This window comes from Jaculus jaculus, chromosome 5, assembly GCF_020740685.1.
Source record: "Jaculus jaculus isolate mJacJac1 chromosome 5, mJacJac1.mat.Y.cur, whole genome shotgun sequence".
Classification (NCBI taxonomy): domain Eukaryota; kingdom Metazoa; phylum Chordata; class Mammalia; order Rodentia; family Dipodidae; genus Jaculus; species Jaculus jaculus.
This window is the reverse complement of record NC_059106.1, coordinates 73,105,742-73,126,237: the sequence shown is the minus strand read 5'-3', so window position 1 is coordinate 73,126,237 and position 20,496 is coordinate 73,105,742. Positions and strand designations below refer to the sequence as shown.

At 47.0% G+C, this 20,496-nt stretch overlaps 2 protein-coding genes across 2 annotated transcripts; both read left to right on the top strand.

Moving 5' to 3' along the window:
* The first annotated feature begins 4,980 nt into the window (after nt 1-4,980).
* Nucleotides 4,981-14,906, top strand: Ccdc28b (coiled-coil domain containing 28B). Its single transcript, XM_004665274.3, has 6 exons — nt 4,981-5,237; nt 6,826-7,012; nt 11,889-12,055; nt 12,171-12,364; nt 12,564-12,586; nt 14,710-14,906. Exons 2-6 carry the CDS (start codon nt 6,849-6,851, stop codon nt 14,762-14,764), a joined length of 603 nt encoding a protein of 200 aa, XP_004665331.1. The 5' UTR covers nt 4,981-5,237; nt 6,826-6,848; the 3' UTR covers nt 14,765-14,906.
* A 117-nt stretch (nt 14,907-15,023) lies between these two features.
* On the top strand, nt 15,024-18,928 carry Iqcc (IQ motif containing C). Its single transcript, XM_004665160.2, has 5 exons — nt 15,024-15,120; nt 15,753-15,896; nt 16,119-16,377; nt 16,602-16,720; nt 16,827-18,928. Exons 1-5 carry the CDS (start codon nt 15,079-15,081, stop codon nt 17,292-17,294), a joined length of 1,032 nt encoding a protein of 343 aa, XP_004665217.2. The 5' UTR covers nt 15,024-15,078; the 3' UTR covers nt 17,295-18,928.
* The last annotated feature ends 1,568 nt before the right edge of the window (nt 18,929-20,496 follow it).

Below are 20,496 nucleotides of genomic sequence, written 5' to 3'. Positions count from 1 at the left end.
GGGTGTGCCAATTCATTCATGTGCACTCTTATCTAAAAAGTGAAATTAGCCAGGCGTGGGGGTGCACACCTTTAATACCAGCACTTGGGAGGCAAAGGTAGGAGGATCGCCATTCAAAGTCAGCCTGGGCTACAATGAGATCCTACCTTAAAAAAAAAAAAAAGACGTATGAATGTGTTTGATTCCCTAAGACCTGTAAGCCAGATGCACAAGGTGGCATATGCACCAGGAGTTCATTTGCAATGCATGGTGTGCCCATTTTCTTACCTGTCTCTTTTTCTCGCAAATAAAGTGAAGATATATATTTCGGGCCAAAGGGATTAGCAGTTAAGGCACTTGCCTACAAAGCCTAAGGACCAGGTTCAATTCTCTAGTACCTATGTGAAGCCAGATGCACAGGGCATGCAAGTGGAGTTTGTTTGCACTGACTAGAGACCTTGGCATGCCCCTTCTCCCTCTCTCATATTAAAAATAAAATTATATACATATAGGTTTTTGCTTGAGAGAGAATGGGTGGGCCAGGGGCTCCAGCCACTGTAAACGAACTCCAGGCACATGTGCCACTTTGTGCAGCTGGGCTCACAAGGATCCTGAAGAATTAAACCTTGGTCCTTTGGCTTTGCAGGCAAGCACCTTAACCTCGGAGCCATCTCTCCAGCCCTAATTTTTTTTTTTTCTTCAATTTTTCAAGGTAGGATCTCACTCTATCCCAGGCTGTCCTAGAATTCACTATGTAGTCTCAGGCTGGCCTCGAACTCACAGCAGTCTTCATACCTCTGCCTCCCATGTGCTGGGATTAAAGGAGTGCACCACCATGCCTGGCTCTTTCAACTTTTTTCCAATTCCTAAAGATATTTTTTTTAATATTTTTTGTCCATTTTTTATTTATTTATTTGAGAGTGACAGACACAGAGTGAAAGACAGATAGAGGGAAAGAGAGAGAATGGGCGCGCCAGGGCTTCCGGCCACTGCAAGCGAACTCCAGACACGTGCGCCCCCTTGTGCATCTGGCTAACGTGGGACCTGGGGAACCGAGCCTCGAACCGGGGTCCTTAGGCTTCACAGGCAAGCGCTTAACCGCTAAGCCATCTCTCCAGCCCCCTAAAAATATTTTTATGAAAAGAAATAAAATATATGTGTCTTTTGCTGGAGAGATGGTTCAGTGGTTAAAGATGTGTGTTTGCAAAACCTAACAGCCTAGAGTTCAATTTCCAGTACCCATATAAAGCCAGATGCACAAACTTGTTCAGGTATCTGGAATTCATTTACAGTGATGACAATTTTAAATGTGCTATTCATATCCTCTCCCCTTGCAAATCAAAAGAATTTGGTTGAGGGCTGGAGTGATGGTTTAGCTGTTAAGATGCTTGCCAGCAAAGCCAAAGTTCCCAAGTGTGATTCCCAGTACCAACATAAAGCCAGATCCACTATGTGCATCTGGAGTTTGCAGTGGCTGGAAGTCCTAGTATGCCCATTTTCATCCCTCCACCTTCAAATAAATAAAACTAATTTTGGCTGGAGAGATGGCTTAGCAGTTAAGGCGCTCGCCTGTGAAGCCATAGGACCTTGGTTCAATTCCCCAGGATCCACGTGAGCCAGCTGCACAAGGTGGTACATGCATCTGGAGTTTATTTGCAGTGGCTGGAAGCCCTGGTGTGCCCATTCTCTCTCCCTATTTCCCTCTCTCAAAAAATAAAATAAAATATTTAAAAAATAATTTTAAGGGCTGGAGAGATGATTTAGTGGTTTAGCGCTTGCCTGTGAAGCCTAAGAAACCCGGTTCGAGGCTCGACTCCCCAGGACCCACATTAGCCAAATGCACAAGGGGGCGCACTCGTCTGGAGTTCGTTTGCAGTGGCTGGAAGCCCTGGTGCGCCCATTCTCTATCTCCATCTGCCTGTCTGTCTCTGTCACTCTCAAATAACTTTTTAAAATTTTTTTGTCTTTTCTTTTGTTTTTATAAATAATTTTTAAAAAATAATTTTAAAAGAAAGTTTGCCAGCATGATGGCTCATGCCTATAATCTCAGTACTCAGGAGGCCAAGGTAGGAGAATCACTGAGTTTGAAGCCAGCCTAGGTAGGACTAAAAAGTGAGTGCCAGGTCAGCCTGGGTTAGAGTGAGACCCTACTTTGAAAAAAAAAATTTTTTTTTTCCACTCAAGAAAATTGGGCCTACCTGGGCGTGGTTGTATATGCCTAGACTAGAATGAGACCCTACCTCAAAAAAAAAAAAAAAAAAAAAAGGAGAGCCTGGCATGGTGGTGCACGCTTTTAATCCCAGCACTTGGGAGGCAGAGGTAGGAAGATCGCCATGAGTTCATGGCCACCCTGAGACTACATAGTGAATTCCAGGTCAGCCTGAGCTACCCTACCTTAACCACTCCCCCCCAAAAAAAGGGGGCTGGAGTGATGAGTCAATGGTTAAGGCTCTTGTTTATAAAGCCTAATGACCCAAATTTGATTCCCCAGTACCGACATAAACCAGATACACAAGGTGGCACATGTGTCTGCAGGTCATTTGCAATGACTATCCTTGATGCACCTATTCTGCCTGCCTGCCTGCCTCTCTGAATAAAATTTAAAAAAATAAAAAGCTGAGCATGGTGACAGACCCCTTTAAAACCAGCACTCAGGAGGCCAAGACAAGAGAATTGCTGTGAGTTTGACGCTAGCCTCAAACGTATAGTCAATTCCACGTCAGCCTGGGCCAGAGTCAGCCCTTACCTTGAGAAACCAAAATAATGGCGGGAGTGGTGGTGAATCCTCCAACCTTTAATCCCAGCACTCAGGAGGCAGAGGAAGGAGGATCGCTGTGAGTTCAAGGCCAGCCTAAGACTACATAGTGAATTCCATGTCAGCCTGAGCTAGAGTAAGACCCTTATTTAAAAAAAAAAAAAAAAAAAAGAGCTGGGCGTGGTGGTGCACGCCTTTAATCCCAGCACTCGGGAGGCAGAGGTAGGAGGATCCCCGTGAGTTCGAGGCCACCCTGAGACTCCATAGTGAATTCCAGGTCAGCCTGGGCTAAAGTGAAACCTTACCTCGAAAAACCAAAAAAAAAAAAAAAAAAAAAAGAGCTGGGCGTGGTGGCACACGCCTTTAATCCCAGCATTTGGGAGGCAGAGGTAGGAGGATCACCGTGAGTTCGAGGCCACCCTGAGACTCCTTAATGAATTCCAGGTCAGCCTGGGCTACAGTGAGACCCTACCTCAAAAAAATAAAAATAAAAATAAAAGAGGGAAGGAAGGAAAAGAAAAAAGACCAAAGTAATTATAATTAGTAGGTTTGCCTGGGGATTGCTCAGGAGAGTAAAGGAGGTGAGGCAGAGTCCCAGAGTTATGAATTCAGGAAATTTAAGCCAATCAAAAGGATAGGAAGGACCCCCTAAAGATAAACCAGCTGAGGCTCTGTAATAATTGTGGACACTTATTACTGTTGCTGGGCATGTGGCATTGGCATCTTTTTGTGGCCCTGGCCTTCCACAGGACATGCAGGACTTCCTAGTTCCTTGATTCACCTGTTTCTTAAGCTTTTTTTTTTTTTTTTTCCCAGAGGTAGGGTCTCACTCTAGCCCAGGCTGACCTAGAACTCACTGTGTAATCTCAGGATGGCCTTGAACTCATGGTTATCCTCCTACGTCTACCTCCCAAGTGCTGGTGCCACCACGCCCGGCTCTTAACCCGTTTCACTTACTGGGAAGTAAACTAATGCTCCTATATGGGAGGTGCCCTACAGGTGGCCTTAACCAGCACCCTGTTCTCTTGGGCTTATTAGGCACAAAGTGCGGTATGGTGGTGTATGCTAAACAATTGTTAGAAGCAACCTAGGTGCCCTTTACTCTGAGCCTTTGCAGGCAGATATATCCACCCACCTGCCAACTGTGACAGCCCTAGCAGAGGCACTGCATTGTCTATCCAGGATGAGATGGTTTGATAATATTCTATTTGGGTGTTAGTTCCAACAGTCTGGTCCAGCTCTGGGGGCTTGCAAGCAAAGAAGCTCTGAGGAGGCTTCTGGCTCTCCAGAGAAGCAGCTGAGGGTGAGGACCGCAGAGGTGCTCCTGCGCCCTTTGTCACTTGGCTGGACGAGCCTTAGCACCCCCATAGTGGTTCTTTCTAGGGAAGACTGGGGAATTATTAGAAATATCTAGAAAGAGTACTATGTGGGTCCCTGCTGAAGCAGCACTTCTCTGTCCCCAACTCAGCCACAGACCCAGCCCAGAGACTTGCTGCTGCCTGTGAGAAGAACGTGGGTAGTATGGCTAGGGCTGTTTAATTTAACCTGCTGGGCAGCCTGGCCAAGGATGCAACTCTCTTGTGGAATCAGATGCTGCTCTGGGGACTGGAGCCAGGAACTTCTGCCAGGTCTTTAAATAGCTGCCCCATGGATCCAGCTTCCGAGCCAGCACCAGCGTGTGGTCAGCCTCCTCCAGGCGGTCAGGTTTCCCTCCTGGGTACCAAAGTCAGGTGCCAGGGAATCCTGTGGTCTTTCCTCTGATCTGGCGCCATAGCTGGTTCCTAATACTGGACAGTAAGAATGGTCTTGCCACTTTATGAACACTTAACACCTAGGAATGTCTTGGTGTGGTGGGAGAATAGTACTGCTCATGAATGGCTAGTTTACTTTCGCTGATATTCAAGAGTCAGGATTGTAAGGATTAAATGCACATCAAATATTTAATAGGTGACCTAAATACACTCTTGCCTTCATTTCATCTGGCTGCTTTTGTTTTTTCCTTTTAATATTTACTTATTTGTGTGTTTGTCTGTGGGCATGCCAGATGCCACTTTTTGGGTCTGGTTTATGTGGGTGGTTTAGGAATTGAACCCAGGAAGGACATCAGGCTTTTCAAGCAAGTGCCTTTAAATACTAAGCGATCTTCCCATCTCCTTGTTCCCCTTTTTTTGTGTGCTTATTTCCCTCCTTCCCTCCCACTCCATTCTCCTTCTCACAAAGCCACCACCATTTTGCAAAGGATTGTACCTTCCAAAAGTGATAGGAAAGGGAAAGTGTTTTACATTCGATGCATTACTACCATAAGCGGGAGGGAAAGTGAGAGAAACAGTTTTGTCGGCCTGGGGATGCTCCTCCCATCGGGACTCCAAAGAGGGCTACTTTCTCTTTAAATGCAAATCACCTTCAGCCAGTTCAGCTCCCACTAGCTTGGGCTCCGCCGTGGAGAGCGCGCAGGGCGGAGGGAGCCTGCGAGGGAGCACTGCTCGGGACCCCAAGGCTCCAGGTCAGTTGGTCCCGGGGTAGCGGGAGCAACGTGTCGCGAGAAGGGAGTGCTTCCTGGGATGCGGCTTTAAAAGGCTGAGCGCTGAGCATGGGAAATGGATGGAGGCTCTCCCTGGCTGGCCACTCCAGCCTCTGCTTTTGTCAGTCCTTTCACTGGGTCATGCTGTGCATGGAGAGAGAAAGTGCGCCTAGATCTATCTCCCTTCCACCACACCCCAGGCCCATTGGTGCCAGCCGACTGCTAAGTGCCAGTTTAAATGCTTTTCCTGCCCTCCCACCCCCAACACTGTGCAGGAGTGTGTGTGGTGACAACAGCTAGGAGGGAAACCCCTAGAAAGGATCCCAGCAGGCCAGAGTCCTAGGCGGAGGGGCTGCATGGTAGGCAGGCTGGCACAGCCATTGTTGGACGCCTGCTGCCTCACCAGCATCTCTGGAGACCACTGGAAAATGTGAAGCCGCTAGAAGCTGTCCCGGGGAACTTCTAAGCATCCCTGGCTTTTGCAGTTGATGCGTGGAATGGGAAAAGGATGCCTGTGTCGAAAGTGGGTGGGACACAATGAGCCCTGCCCTGCTGTCCTGGTAGACACTGGGGCCTCCCCAGGGGACCCACCTCACCTTGGTCATTTCTCATACAAAGTTGATCAGCATCTGTCAAGACAGTTGATAAATAGAGTGGGGCCTAGTTAAGATACCCCTAATCTTCAGCTGGACTCCTGCCAACTCATATCTTTGCACAGCCTACATTTTTTTGTTTGTTTTTCGAGGTACAGTCTTGCTGTAGTCCAGGCTGACCTGGAATTCACTATGTAGTCTCAGGGTGGCCTCAAACTCAGAGTGATCCACCACCCACCTCTGACCCCCGAGTTCTGGGACTAAAGGCATGCACCACCATGCCCGGCAGCCTACATATTTTTAAAATTGAATATTTTATTTATTTATTTATTTATTTATTTATTTATGTATGTATGTATGTATGTATGTATGTATGTATTTATGAGAGACAGATAGATAGAGAATAGATGGGCCAGGGCCTTCAACCACTGCAGACTAACTCCAGATGCATGCACCACTTTGTGCCTCTGGCTTTACGTGGGTTCTGGGGAATTGAACCGGGGTCGTTAGGCTTTGTAGGTAAGCATCTTAACTGCTAACCCATTTGTCCAGACTCCATTCTACATTAAAAAAAATATTTATTTGAAAGGAGAGAGAGATAATAGGTATTCTAAGGCCTTTTGCCACTGCAAAAGAACTCCAGACATATCTGGATACTTGGGAATGGAACCTGGTCTGTCAGGCTTTGCAAGGAAGCACCTTTAACATCTTTCCAGCATGTTCTTCTGCAGCCCAGTCTTCTAGGCAACAGGGTCTGGAAACAAGCAGCACCTGGATATTATGGTCTACACTAGCCCTTTCAGACAGGCCCCATCAGACAGGTTTATGGGCTTTCAGGCAGAAAGAGACTTTGGGTGGCATCTGACCCTGTAGAGACAAGGGTACTAAGCTATGAAAGTTCCACAGCTATTCCTGGCAGTGCTTGGGGGTCGCTGGATGACTTTGCCCTTCATGATCTCAATGGGGTTACTTCCCAGGCCTGAGGCCCAGCAAGCACCCAATGGATGACAAAAAGAAGAAACGGAGTCCTAAGCCCTGCCTATCCCAGCCAGCCCAGGCCCCAGGCACACTACGCAGGGTCCCTGTGCCTACCAGCCACAGTGGTTCCTTGGCCCTGGGACTCCCTCATCTCCCATCACCCAAGCAGAGAGCCAAGTTCAAGAGGTGAGTACCAAAGAGAAGCAGGGCAAAGAGGGATGGCTCCCAACTCTGTGCTGAGTGCTGTGGGAAGCAGGGCAAGAGTCGAGGCTTCAACCTCTAACTACTAAGAACTAATTGATCCCTCTTCCCCCCACCCAGCATTCACTAGATACTTGGACCCAGGGCCTATCTTCAGGTGGGTTCCTGGGATTCCACAGTGTGAGGCTGCACATAGAGGAGAAAATGAGCAAGCTGTTAGGAAGTGAAAGTCAGAGGGGGCTACCTGACACTGAAGACAGAAGGATGTTCCAGGCTGAGAGACTTGCTTGGCATTTATTAGCTAGTTAGTTAGTTTTTCAAGGTAGTCTCATTCTAGCCCAGGCTGACCTGGAATTCACTATGGAGTCCCAGACTGGCTCTAAACTCAAGGCAATCCTCCTACCTCTGTCTCCCAAGTGCTGGGATTAAAGGCATGTGCCACCATGCCCGGCTTGCTTGGCATATAAAAACCTTAAAAAGATACTGCCTAGAAGGCCACAGGAACCAGAGATGATTTGGGGCCTTGGGGTGTGAGGGGAGTAATAAATGGTGAAAGAATACTGGTGCACAATTTCCTTTTTGTTTTTTGAGGTAGGGTCTCAGTCTAGCCCAGGCTGACCTGGAATTCACCATGTAGTCTCAGACTGGCTTTAAACTCGTGGCGATCCTCCCACCTCTGCCTCCCAAGTGCTAAGATTAAAAGTGTGCACCACCACAACTGGTCTGAAAAAAATTTTTTGTTTTTCTTTTATTTATTTACTTATTTATTTATTTGAGAGCGACATAGAGAGAGGCAGAGAAAGAGGGAATGGGCACACCAGAGCCTCCAGCCACTGCAAACAAATTCCAGATGCATGCACCACCTTGTGTATCTAGCTTATGTGGGTACTGAGGAATCAAGACTCCAACCTGAGTCCTTAGGCTTCACAGACAAGTGATTAACCACTAAGCCATCTCTCCAGCCCTTCTTTTTGTTTTTCAAGGTATGGTCTTACTGTAGCTCAGGCTAACCTGGAATTCACTATGCAGTCTCTGGTTGACCTTAAATTCATGGCAGTCCTCCTACCTCTGCCTCATGAGTGCTGGGATTAAAGGCGTGTGCCAACACGCCCGGCTCCCAGCCTGAAAATCTTTATTTTTATTTATTTATTTTTGAAAAAAATTAATAATGAGAATTTGAATGGGCATAGTAGTGCAGCTTTAATCCTAGTACTTGGGAGGTAGAGCCAGGACAATTAAGATCAAGGTGATCCTTGGTTACAGAGAGTTCAGGGCCAGCCTGGACTATATAAGACTTTATCTTAAAAGCTAAAACAACAGGTCTGGGGAAATGGCTCAGTGATTAAAGGTTCTTTTTTCCTTCCTTCCTTCCTTCCTTCCTTCCTTCCTTCCTTCCTTCCTTCCTTCCTTCCTTCCTTCCTTTCTTTCTTTCTTTCTTTCTTTCTTTCCTTCTTTCTTTTTTAGTGGGATCTCACTCTAGCCCAGGCTGACCTGGAATTCACTCTGTAGTCTCAGGGTGGCCTCAAACTGGTGATCCTTCTACCTCTCTGCCTCCCAAGTGCTGGGATTAAAGGCATGTGCCACCACACCTTGCTAAAGGTGCCTTTTTGCAAAACCTGGTGGCCCTGGGTTCAATTGTTCAATACCCACATAAAATCAGATGCACAAAGTAGCATGTGTGTCTGGAGTTCTTTGCAGCAGCAAGAGGTCCTGCATGCCCATAAACACACACACTTTCTCTCTCAGTCTCATAAATAAATAAAAATATTAAAACAGGGCTGGAGAGATGGCTTAGCGGTTAAGCGCTTGCCTGTGAAGCCTAAGGACCCTGGTTCGAGGCTCGGTTCCCCAGGTCCCACGTTAGCCAGATGCACAAGGGGGCGCACGCATCTGGAGTTCGTTTGCAGTGGCTGGAAGCCCTGGCGCGCCCATTCTCTCTCTCTCCCTCTATCTGTCTTTCTCTCTGTGTCTGTCGATCTCAAATAATAAATTAATAAAAAAAGGACAAAAAAATAAAAAAGAAAAAAAATATTAAAACAGGGCTGGAGAGATGGCTTAGCGGTTAAGGTGCTCACCTGCAAAGCCTAAGGATCCAGCTTCGATTCCCCAGGTCCCATGTAAGCCAGATGCACAAGGTGGTGCACGCATTTGGAGTTTGTATGTGGTGGCTAGAGGCCCTGGCATGCCCATTCTCTCTCTCTCTCTCTAATAAATAAGTAAAAATAAATATTTAAAAAATAGATTAATGGGGAGGTAATATGATGGAGAATGGAATTTCAAAGGGGAAAGTGCGGGGGGGGGGGAGGGAGGGTATTACCATGGGATATTTTTTATAATCATGGAAAATGTTAATAAAAATTGTGAAAAGAAAAAAATATATCTTAAAAAACCAAACAAACAAGAAAATAAGCAAAAAAATTTAGATTAAAACAAAACAAATTTTAAAAATAAGGATAAGCATTTAGGGACTTCCCTAGAATGTGTTCCAGTTTGTTTCCACTGAATACAATGTGTTCTTTAATTGTTCCAAATAAAACCAGTGTTCCCTTGTGGCTTTGCAAACACCTGCCTTAGAGGCATGTTCCAGGACTGCCACTGCGGGTGTAGCTGCAGCTTAGGGTTGGGTGAGAATAGTAGGAAATGCATCTACAGAGGAAGGAAGGCCAAAGTGTTTAGCGTTTTCCTGAGGAGATGGAAATTTCAGAAGTTTTTTTTTTTTTTTAGAACAGTTTTTAGAAAAGGAAGATTTTTGGTAAACGGTGCTTTAGTAGCAATAAAGAAGCAAATTAGGGCTGGAGAGATGGCTCAGGAGTTAAAAATACTTCCTTGCAAATCCTGATGGCCCAAGTTTGATTTCCCAGTACCCACATAAAGCCAGATGCACAAGGCACAAGCATCATTTGCAGTGGCAAGAGGCCTGGCATGTCCATTTCCCTTTTTTTTTTTTTCTCTCTCTCTCTCTCTCCACAAATAAATATTTTCATTTTATTTATTTATTTGAGCAAGAGAGAAAGAGGCAGATAGGAAGAGAGAAAATGGGCATGCCAGGGCCTCAGCCACTGCAAAAGATGCCTGCACCACCTTGTTCTCCTGATTTTACTTGGGTACTGGGGAAGGAACCTGGGTCTTTTGGCTTTGCAGGAAAGTGTCTTAACCCCTAAGCCATCTCTCCAGTCCCTAATAATATTTTTTTTTTTTGATTTTTCAAAGTAGTATCTCACTCTAGCTCAGGCTGACATGGCATTCACTATGTTGTCTTAGGGTGGCCTTGAACTTGCGACAATCCTCCTACCTCTGCATCCTGAGTACTGGGATTAAAGGCATGTGCCACCACACCTGGCTTAAAAATAATTTTTTAAAATAAATTTTTTAAAAGAAATATATTAAATGTAGCTTTTTGAAACAGTCCTTGAATTGGAAGTTAACTAATACTTGAACATTTTTGCATATATACTCTTTGTATATAATTTTGTGCAGTAACAATGACAAAAATACGGTGTCATAATAAAATCATGTTTGTTGAACTTTCAGTTATAGGCTCAAATAATTTATCTATAACATGATATTGGAAAATACTGGATGAAAGTAGGAAAAGTGACTGTTAATACTGACTGGTCTTTAAAGTTTCTGGAAGCAGTAGGTTTGTTTTCCCTGGAATTTTTTTTCCTAACACCAATGCTTTTCCTGCATTGTTTTGAAGTTTGGCCCTGAGGAGAAACAAGTTTCTGGAATGGTTTATTTTGAATTTTCAAGTATACACTTTTAGAATGTCATTTCATAAATGGCAGTGTAGAGAATGGAGAGCTTTTGAAAATGAAAAGATCAGTATGATCAATTTTTAAAATTGTGTTGTTAGGTTCCTTATGTTTTATTGTCTTTCCTGAGTTTCCATTTCATTATTTCTTTCCTAGTTTTGGTGACGATGACTTTGTTACTTTTTTTAAATTACATATCTTACAAGGGCTTAAGGTAAATTTTGTCATATTTATGTGTAAGCACATTTTACTGAAATGCTTGGGTTTCTGAATTTAAAATAGATGTTTATTTCAGAATGTAGTAAACAGTATCTTAAAGTGTCCTGTTCACTAGTTGTTAATTTAAATTTTATGATAAATATAAAAAAGTAGTAGCCAGGTGTGGTGGTGCATGCCTTTAATCCCAGCACTGGGGAGGCAGAGGTAGGAGGATTGCCATGAGTTTGAGGCCACCCTCAGACTACATAGTGAATTCCAGGTTAGCCTGAGCTAGAGTGAGCCTCTACCTCGAAAAACAAACAAACAAACAAGAAGCAAAATTACCCCCACTACCCCATAGGGACTGACTGAAGCCTTCACAACCCCACAGTGAATCCCATAGGAAATGGACAGGGGCAAGGGGATAAAAGAGTACAATATTAAAATTTTAAAAGAACTGGATGTGGTGGTGCATGTCTTTAATCCCAGCCCTTGTGAGGCAGAGGTAGGTAGACCACTGTAAATTCAAGGCCACCCTGAGACTACATAGTGAACTCCAGGTCAGCCTGGGCTAGAGTGAAGCACTATCTCAAAAAACAAAACCAAAAATGTAAAAGAAGCAAATTAATTGAAAGACAAGGATAAGTGGCCCATACAGTCACAGGAGACAACTGAGGCACAGTCATTAGTGGAAACAGCCTTCTTTTTGATCTCCTCCCTTCCTCTTCACTCAGTACTTTCCCTCCACCCATCCCAGTGCCCAGGGCAGGACCAGAAGGACAAGCATCTATTTGTGTTAGGGAGTAGCTAAGACAGATGAATTAGTGCATAGAAAGATGGCACAAGAGATCCCAGGGTGCCTGGCTGTCCCTCACCCCCATGACCATGATCATGTCCACTTCACCCAGAGTAGGCAAGGAGAAATGCCGCCCAGTGCTGGCCGGAGGTGGCGGCGGCTCTGCTGGCACCCCGCTGCAACACTCCTTCCTGACGGAGGTGACTGACGTCTATGAGATGGAAGGGGGATTGCTGAACCTGCTCAATGACTTCCACTCCGGCCGGTTGCAGGCCTTTGGTGAGTCCTCGGGTCGGGTGGAAAGGGTCTGTGGGTGGGGCTGATGTTTGGTCTCTGGGGCATGGGTGGCACTAGAGGTCCCAGTATGGCTCCTAGGACTGACAGTGTTGTCTAGGGAAGGAATGCTCCTTCGAACAGTTGGAGCATGTGCGGGAGATGCAGGAGAAGCTGGCTCGACTGCACTTCAGCCTGGATGTGTGTGGGGAGGAGGAGGATGACGAAGAGGAAGAGGATGGGGTCACCGAAGGATTGCCTGAAGAGCAGAAGAAGACCATGGCTGACCGCAACCTGGACCAGCTGCTTAGCAATGTGAGTCATTAAGCTGGGTGCTGAGTCCTGAGGGCACTAGGGCGGGGAGGAGGATGGGCTCCCAAGGCCATTCCTGGCTCCCGATTGGGGTTGCATGAGTCCAAGAGCTGTGAGCCTCTCAACCTCCACCAGAAGACCCCCAGAACATACTGGTTTATTCTGGTCCTCCTCCTGATAGAAACCTTTTCTCTGTTCACAGCTGGAAGACCTTAGCAATTCCATATATCCTTACTAAGAGGCCGGACACAGTGGGTATGTCTTCCAAGTGAGGGATAAGCTAGGCATGGTGGCGCACGGCTTTGATCCCAGGAGGCAGAGGTAGTAGGATTGACATGAGTTCAAGGCTACCCTAAGAAGACTACATAGTGAATTCCAGGTCAGCCTGGGCTAGAGTGAGACCCTAAGGAGTATTCATACTTAAGCAACATTCCAATCCCATACAGGCCTATTGCCTCAGAATTAGCCACAATAGACCTCCCCCTAGATAAAGAATGTAGAATTTCCCATACCAGCCATGGTGATGCATGCCTTTAATCCCAGCTGAAGTAGGAAGATCACTGTGAGTTCAAGGCCAGCATCACAGAGTGAGTTGTAAGTCAGTCTGGGGCAGAGTGAGACCCTACCTCCAAAAAAATCAAAATAAATAAATTATTTTAAAAAAGAGCCAGAGCCAGGCATGGTGGTGCATGCCTTTAATCTCAGTACCTGGGAGGCAGAGGTAGGAGGCTCACTGTGAGTTGGAGGCCACCCTGAGACTACAAAGTGAATTCCAGGTCAGCCTGGACTAGAGTGAGACCCTACCTTGAAAAAAAAAAAAAGAAAGAATGAAAGAAAGAAAGAAAGGAAGGAAGGAAGGAAGGAAGGAAGGAAGAAAGAAGAACGTAGGGACCAGGAGAAAGGGTTTAGTGGTTAAGGCGCTTGCCTGAGAAGCCTAAGGACCCAGGTTTGACTCCCCAAAACACATGTAAGCCAAATGCATATATATGGTAGTGCATACATCTGGAGTTTCTTTCCAGTGGCTGGAGGCCCTGACATACCCATTCTCTCTCTCTTAAATAGATTAAAAAAAAAAAAAAAAAAAAAAAAACAGGGCTGGAGAGATGGTGCAGCAGTTAGGAGATTTGTCTGCAAAGCCAAAGGACTCAGGTTCAATTCTCCAGGACACATGTAAGCCAGGTACACAAGGTGGCACATGAATCTAGAGTTTGCAGTGACCGGAGGCCCTGGTGCACCCATTCTTTTTTTCTCTCTCCTTCTGTATCTGCTTATGTGTCTCAAATAAATAATATTAATTCAAAAGAATAAAAATTTAAAAATTTAAAAAAGCAAAGGCCAGGCGCAGTGGCACATGCCTTTAATCCCAGCACTTGGGAGGCAGAGGTAGGAGGATCAACATGAGTTTGAGGCCACTCTGACACTACATAGTGAATTCCAGGTTAGCCGGGCTAGAGTGAAACCCTACCTGGGGGCGGGGGGGGGGGGGGGGCGGAGGGGAAGTACTGAAAGAAAGGAAGAAAAAGCAAAAAGAAGGTCCCAGATACTAAGAGAGATGCTAATTCACAATTCATAACAAAATTATCTCATACCCTCTCATCATTAAGCATTTTTTTTCTTTTTTGTGTGTTTCATTTTAGTGAGTTCCAGGCCAGGTAGGACTACTTACACCTTGTTGGAAAAATAAAATAAGCCAAGCGTGGTGGTGCACGCCTTTAATCCCAGCACTGGGGAGGCAGAGGTAGGAGGATCGCTGTGAGTTCGAGGCCAGCCTGTGACTACATACTGAATTCCAGGTCAGCCTGGGCTAGAGTGAGACTCTACCGCAAAAAACAAAACAATAAATAAATAAAATAAAATAGACTGTCTTCACCTAGTTCTGTCACAGACAAGGGCTTCCTTTCTTTCATTCTCCCTCCCTTCCTTCTATTTATTTATATAGTCTTTTTTCAAGGTAGGGCCTCACTATAGCCCAGGTTGACCTGAAATTCACTCTGTAGCGATCCTCTTACCTCAGCCTCCTGAGTTCTGAGATTAAAGGCTTGTGCCACCACGCCTGACTGGCTGGCTGGCTGTCTCTCTCTCTCTCACACACACACACCCCATAGTCTGGGACAAAGTGACCTAACAAGCAGGGCAGGCAGGGTGGGGTGGTGGAGCAGCTCAGTGGTAGGCTGCGCGTTTGGCATGTCAGATGCTGGTTTCAATCCCCAGCACCAGGCGCGCACAAGCAAAGGTCAGGTGGGAACTGCAACCTCGGACCACCGAAGGGCCTCTGCCCATCTGGGCAGGGTGGGAAGACAGATGGGGGGGAGCGGGGTCCAAAGCGTCACCCTCCTTGACTGGCACACTCAGAAGCTGCACCTGGCCGAGAACGCGGAGCCCGAGGAGCAGTCAGCCGCGTAGGGCTGGGAGCCAGACGCGGGCTGCTTCCCGTTCCTTCAAACTGTGACTTCCGACACACTCGGGAGAGGAGGGTGTCCCGCTGCCCCCCAGGTGCTATGGAGGTGGGGGGCACTGGATGGAATTAAACAACAACAAAAAGAGACTCCGTGTCCTCCTTCACTCCTGGCGCCTTTCCTCGCAGACTTCCCCGCGCGGTACCGGGCGTTGCTGTGGAGACCAGGGGGCGGGGCCCTGCTCTTGCGCATGCTCAGGGGCGGCGCCTAATGACGCACGGCGCAAGAGCGTAGCAGCCCCGGCGGGCCGTTGTGGTCAGCATGGAGCCCGAGCAGTTACGTCGGAAGGTCTTGACATTACAGGTTAGGGGCGAGCGGTGGGCGCACCTGGTCTCGGGCTAGACCTTCCAGCGAGGTGAAGCTGTCACATTCGGACCTTGATCCCCATGCGCGGGCCAAACTAGAGATGCTGAGCTCCTGCGGGACTGGGGGTAGAGCTGAACGGCCTCAGAGGCACCGTCCTTTTCCCATGACTGTGCCCCCTCATGCGGTCCCCGAGATCATCTCCAGGACGAGATGGGGCCGTACATGGTGATGGCCGACCATGCACGAAACCCTATTTCGGGCCTAGGAGGTAACTCAGTCGCCCAGTGCTTACCTCTCATGTGTAAGGCCTTTGGTTTGATTCTCTAGCTGCTAAAAAGAGAGAGAGAGAGAAAAGATGGCTTAGCGGTTAAGGCGCTTCCCTGTGAAGCCAAGGGACCCAGGTTCGATTCCCCAGTATCCACGTGCCAGATGCACAAGGGGGTGCATGCGTCTGGAATTCCTTTGCAGTGGCTAGAGGCCCTGTCACACTTATTCCTTATCTGTCTCCCCTCTCTCTTTCTCTCTGCTTGCAAATAAATCACTAATTAAAAAAAAAAAACATTGAAAGTCGACTGCCAAGATAATCCCCTTATAGCATTAAGAGCCATTTCCCTTCATTCTCCACCCAGGCTTGTGTCCGGGGTTTCTTGGTCCGACGTCAGTTCCAGAAGCTGCGAGCTGAGTATGAAGCGATTGTCCAAGAGATTGAGGGTGGCCTGGACACACTTCAGTGGACTACGGGCTGGATTCCCAGGCCCCAATTTCTCTCAAAGGTAGAATACACACACACACACACACGTACCTTGGGGCAGGGGCAGAACCTGGCAGGGGAAAGCTACTTTTCCTACTGACAAGCCAGTTACTGGAAGAGGCAGCAGAATGACCTCCTCACACTGCAGTTCTTAATCCTACCTGCCCACTTGCCTACTAATCATAATGCCCAGATACCTGCAGGGGCTTAGCCCTGACACTCCTAAACCCTTCTGATTTTTCAGAAGGCCAAATCTCATCACTCCTGGAAAGCAGGAAAGAAGATCTCAAATCCAGAGCAGGAACTGTGGTGCTACTTCCCGTGTACAGCGTCTGAGAAAGAGGCCACCTGGGAGGAGATGGTGCAGAAGAAATTAAAAGAGAGCTCAGCAAGTCCTTGTGGAGATGACAGCCCCTGGCTTCAGGCTGAGCAGGGAAGGAAAACCAAGAAATCCACCCAAGGGGATTCCAAAGACAACGCCATCTCCAAGATGGAGAATCCAGGTAGCTCTCTGCCTAGATCAGGGCAAGCCGTTGACCTGCTCTGGGCCTTGACCTCCCAGTATGAGAGTGAAAAGTATTACTTCACTTACAACTCTTCTTTCTCTGCCTGGGGGATGTGGACTGGGGGACATGGATGAGCTGTAAGGGGTTGCCAAGGTCTAAGGTTAGACCAGATCCTAGTTGTCTATTCCTTGAGGCATTCTCTTTCCTTTCGTCCTTCAAAGAAACCATAGGTCCAGGACTGTCCGACAGCCAACAGGAGCTTCAGGAACTCCAGTCCCAACGCAGTCACTTGGCCATGGAACTGCTGTGGCTGCAACAGGCCATCAACAGCCGAAAAGAGGTAGGTACTTACTGAGAGCTCTTTCGAAACAGGTCAAGGGTGAGGAGAGGCCCACCTGCCATGCCTGAGATCTGTATAGTACAGAGTATCTGTTTTCTCCCAACAGTACTTAATTCTCAAGCAAACACTGAGATCCCCAGAAGCAGACCACACTGGAGACAAGCCCAGTCTGTGCCCAGACCATGGAGAAAAGGACTATGAGAAGGTTTGGTCACAACCAGACCACCTGCTGCAGGACCAGGTCTGTGTCCACAGGACCACTGGAGAGCCAGACCATGCAGATGACTCCTACCAGAACTGCACATCACAGCCTTATAAACCCCCAGAAAGTTTGGCCACTATAGACAAAACCACTGCTGTGGCTGAGGGCAGGAACCCATTCTGTAGGAGGGCTGGGCCACAGCTGCCTCCAACATCAGACCGCCAGGGTGGAGGGAATAGGTACAACAGAGGGCCCAACCAAGGAAGGCACACCTTCCAAGGAACCTGCGTGCAGCACACGAAACTGCTGGAGGACAAGACACCTGGCAGCCTCAAGCATAGGAGCTCTTGTTCTGGGAAGGCCCGGACATAGCTGTCCACACTCTGTGAAAATCCAAATACTGAGCACAAGTCCCCCAGAAGGCCAAGCCATAAGGAGACTGATGCCAAAGAGTCAGGCCACATGATTTGGGACAGGCTGCTAATGGGACTGCAGCATGGTAGCTTAGATCTTAGAAGGATTAAACCATCCACACGCCAGAAATCCCAGCTGTGGACCCTCCAGTAAACTTAGTTACAAAGGATGGGAACACAGAGGACGGCTGTGGAGGTGAAGCCACCTGAGAACCTGTCTTCTACAGGAGAGAAGTGGTGGAGGGGCAGGTTGTGGTGCTAAGCAGATCACTAGACTTGATGGGGGAGTCACAGAAGGTCTTCAAAGCGAGGTGCTATGAAAAGGCAATGAATGCAGGTCCTCATCCTGCCTCCCTCTTCCCAGCTCCACCTCCTACATTTGCTGTCAGCCATTGACTAGTGGGGCTAAGAAAAACTGCAGCCCATAATAACCAACACTGCCATGGGGAAATTCTTGCCCCATGGGGAACCTGGTTTCCTGATTTGATCTTTGACCTCCATCAACTAGTGGGTGACTCATGGGACTTTGTGGTGAATCAGGAAATTTCTTATTTCTATGTATGCCCTGGGCACTTATGGAAAACAAGAATCAAAGGGGACTGTGGGGGATCTGAAGCCTTCTACTGTGCTGGCTGGCAATGTGTGTCTACTAGAAAGGTATATTGAAACCCACCTACTAAGGAGGACTATGTGTGGCCTTAAGGGAAAAATGTTTTTATATCAACCATGGTTCAGTCATTCCCCATGGTTAACAACTCTGCTATCTGCTTTAGCAGGGCCATTACTTTTATTTTTGTTACCAATCACAATAGGACCTTGTATTATTTATAGATTAGTTACTTTTGTTAAAAAATACATGAATACAATACAGCTTATGGTTTTAAGATCCCAGTATATACCATTAGACTCCATTCACTAACTCAGTTGGGATCCAAGATTGGCTCCTCACGGTACAAAGGGGGGTGGGGGATGAAAGACCCAGAAACTAAGGTGCTGCCCTGGCTGGGCCTAACTTTCAGGTTTTCCGATTAGGCAAAAGGCAACCACCCTGACATTTAGTTAGGGAAGGTGCCCACCCAAAGGCCAGAGTCACCCCTAGCCTAGACATGCCCAGGACATGCCTGAGGCCTGTCCATTCTGCTCTTTCTGCCCCAGCCAGTCACAATGAAGACTATCTCATCTGCCTGGGGTTCCCCTAGCTCCCACCTCCACCCTGCCCCTAACCTTGCCCGCAAATCCCGAGCCAATCAGAAAAATACTGTTTAAATCAACCAATCGTGTACCCATCCCCTTCTATGTTCAAATCCCAATAAACACCCTCCCCTCCCCCTACTCGGGGCCCTTGTATGGAACCACTGCCTTGGTGAAGTCAAGGGACAAAGCTTAAGCCTGAATATTAAAAAAATGCTCCTTGTCCTTGAAAAAAAAAAACAAAACAAAACTGCAGCCCAGAACTGGCAGAAGTACAGGGAGGAAGATGGACATTTCATTCTCTACCTATGACTCAATCCAAAATTTCTGGTGAAGTGCACTGGGAAAAGGCAGGTGGGAGGGAAAAGGCAGAGGAGAATAAACGTTTTTCTTGAGTTCTAAGCGTGGTTGCTTTTTATCTTCTGCCTCTGACTGGGACAGGCTCTTGGGTCCTCCCATTTACCTCCCACTAAAATGGGGTCTCATTCTCAGAGCCAGCTGGCAGCCATGGCCCAGAAGTAGAGCTAGCCATCCTTCTTGGGGACCAGGCCTTAGACTGAACTTTATTGGGCTCAACTGTGCAGAGTGGCCAAAGCTTTAGGAAGGAGCAGAATATGTGTTTAAGTGGGATTTCTTCCACTTCCTCTGAATGAGCCCCAGGTCTTCCTTTATAATGTGATCTTACTGGTCTGGGGCTAAATGGCTCCTGTGGTAGAGTGCTTACCTGGCCTACCTGAGGCACAGGGTTCATCCCAGCACCTCATGAAATAAAGTGACCCAGAAAGCCAAATTCACATGTTCTCTCTCTTATGTGGATCCTAGCTACAAGTGATTGGATTTAAACTGGGCATGGTAGTACAGGCCATTAATCCCAGCAACTCAGGAGGCAGAGATAGGAGGATTGCCAGGAGCTCAAGGCCACCCTAAGACTACATAGTGAATTCTAGGTCAGCCTGGGCTATAGCAAAACCCTACTTTGAAAAACAAAACAAAACAAAAAAGAATGGACTGCTATGTGAGTTGGAATAAAATTTAGTAGCAGATTCCAGTAAGCTAGAAAGGGGATATGAAAGGAATAGAAAGGGAGGGAGGAAGGTGGGGCTGGATAGAGGGCTTAGCGGTTAAGACATTTGCCTGCAAAGCCAAAGGACCTTGGTTTGATTCCCCGGGACCCACATTGGCTGGAAGTCCTGGCACACCCATTCTCTCTCTCCCTCTCTGCCTCTTTCTCTCACTCTCTCACAAATAAATAAAAATAAAGTAAAAAAAAAAAAGGAAAAGAAGGGAGGGGAGACTGAATAGGATGATATTGTATATATGTAAGTAGAAGAATAGATTAATGGGTGTGTAAAGGCCTAAATGAGGTAAGGGGAAGAGATTGAGTAAAGGAAAGGTAGGGGGAGGGCTAATCAAAATCTAAGAGGACATGAATGTCATATGGAAACCTACTTTTTTGGACAATGGAATACTCAGAAGCCATAGGTTGTTACTGAAAATTTTCAGTGCCACGGATGGGATACCATCTAGTGAGTTGTTGGCCAGGGAGTTCCTGATGCCCCCAAAACATTATAGACCATTGCCAAGGCTGTTGGTTTTCCACTAGGAATAGATGGTAAGACCCTATTGCTGAAGACTCCACATACTTGGGCTTTAAGGTCACTGAGAAATCCTGCTAAAGCTGAGCTGAAAACCTCTGTGTAGACAAGTTCATAGAAAGCTGGGGAATAAAAAAGAAAAAGAAAAAAGAAAGAAAGAAAAAGCAAGCAAGCTGAAAAAAGCTACGCTGCATACAGTTCAATGGGAGAGAGAGAAAAATCACCAGTGGAGATACTCAACAGTGGGCATTGCAAGCCTTAAATTTGGCCAGCCAGACCACATGAGCCAACAGATGCAATGGTGGCATGTGTGTTATGGGGGAAACCAACCACTCTCTAATTGGACTGGAGGTCTGTTCCATGCCTAACACTGAA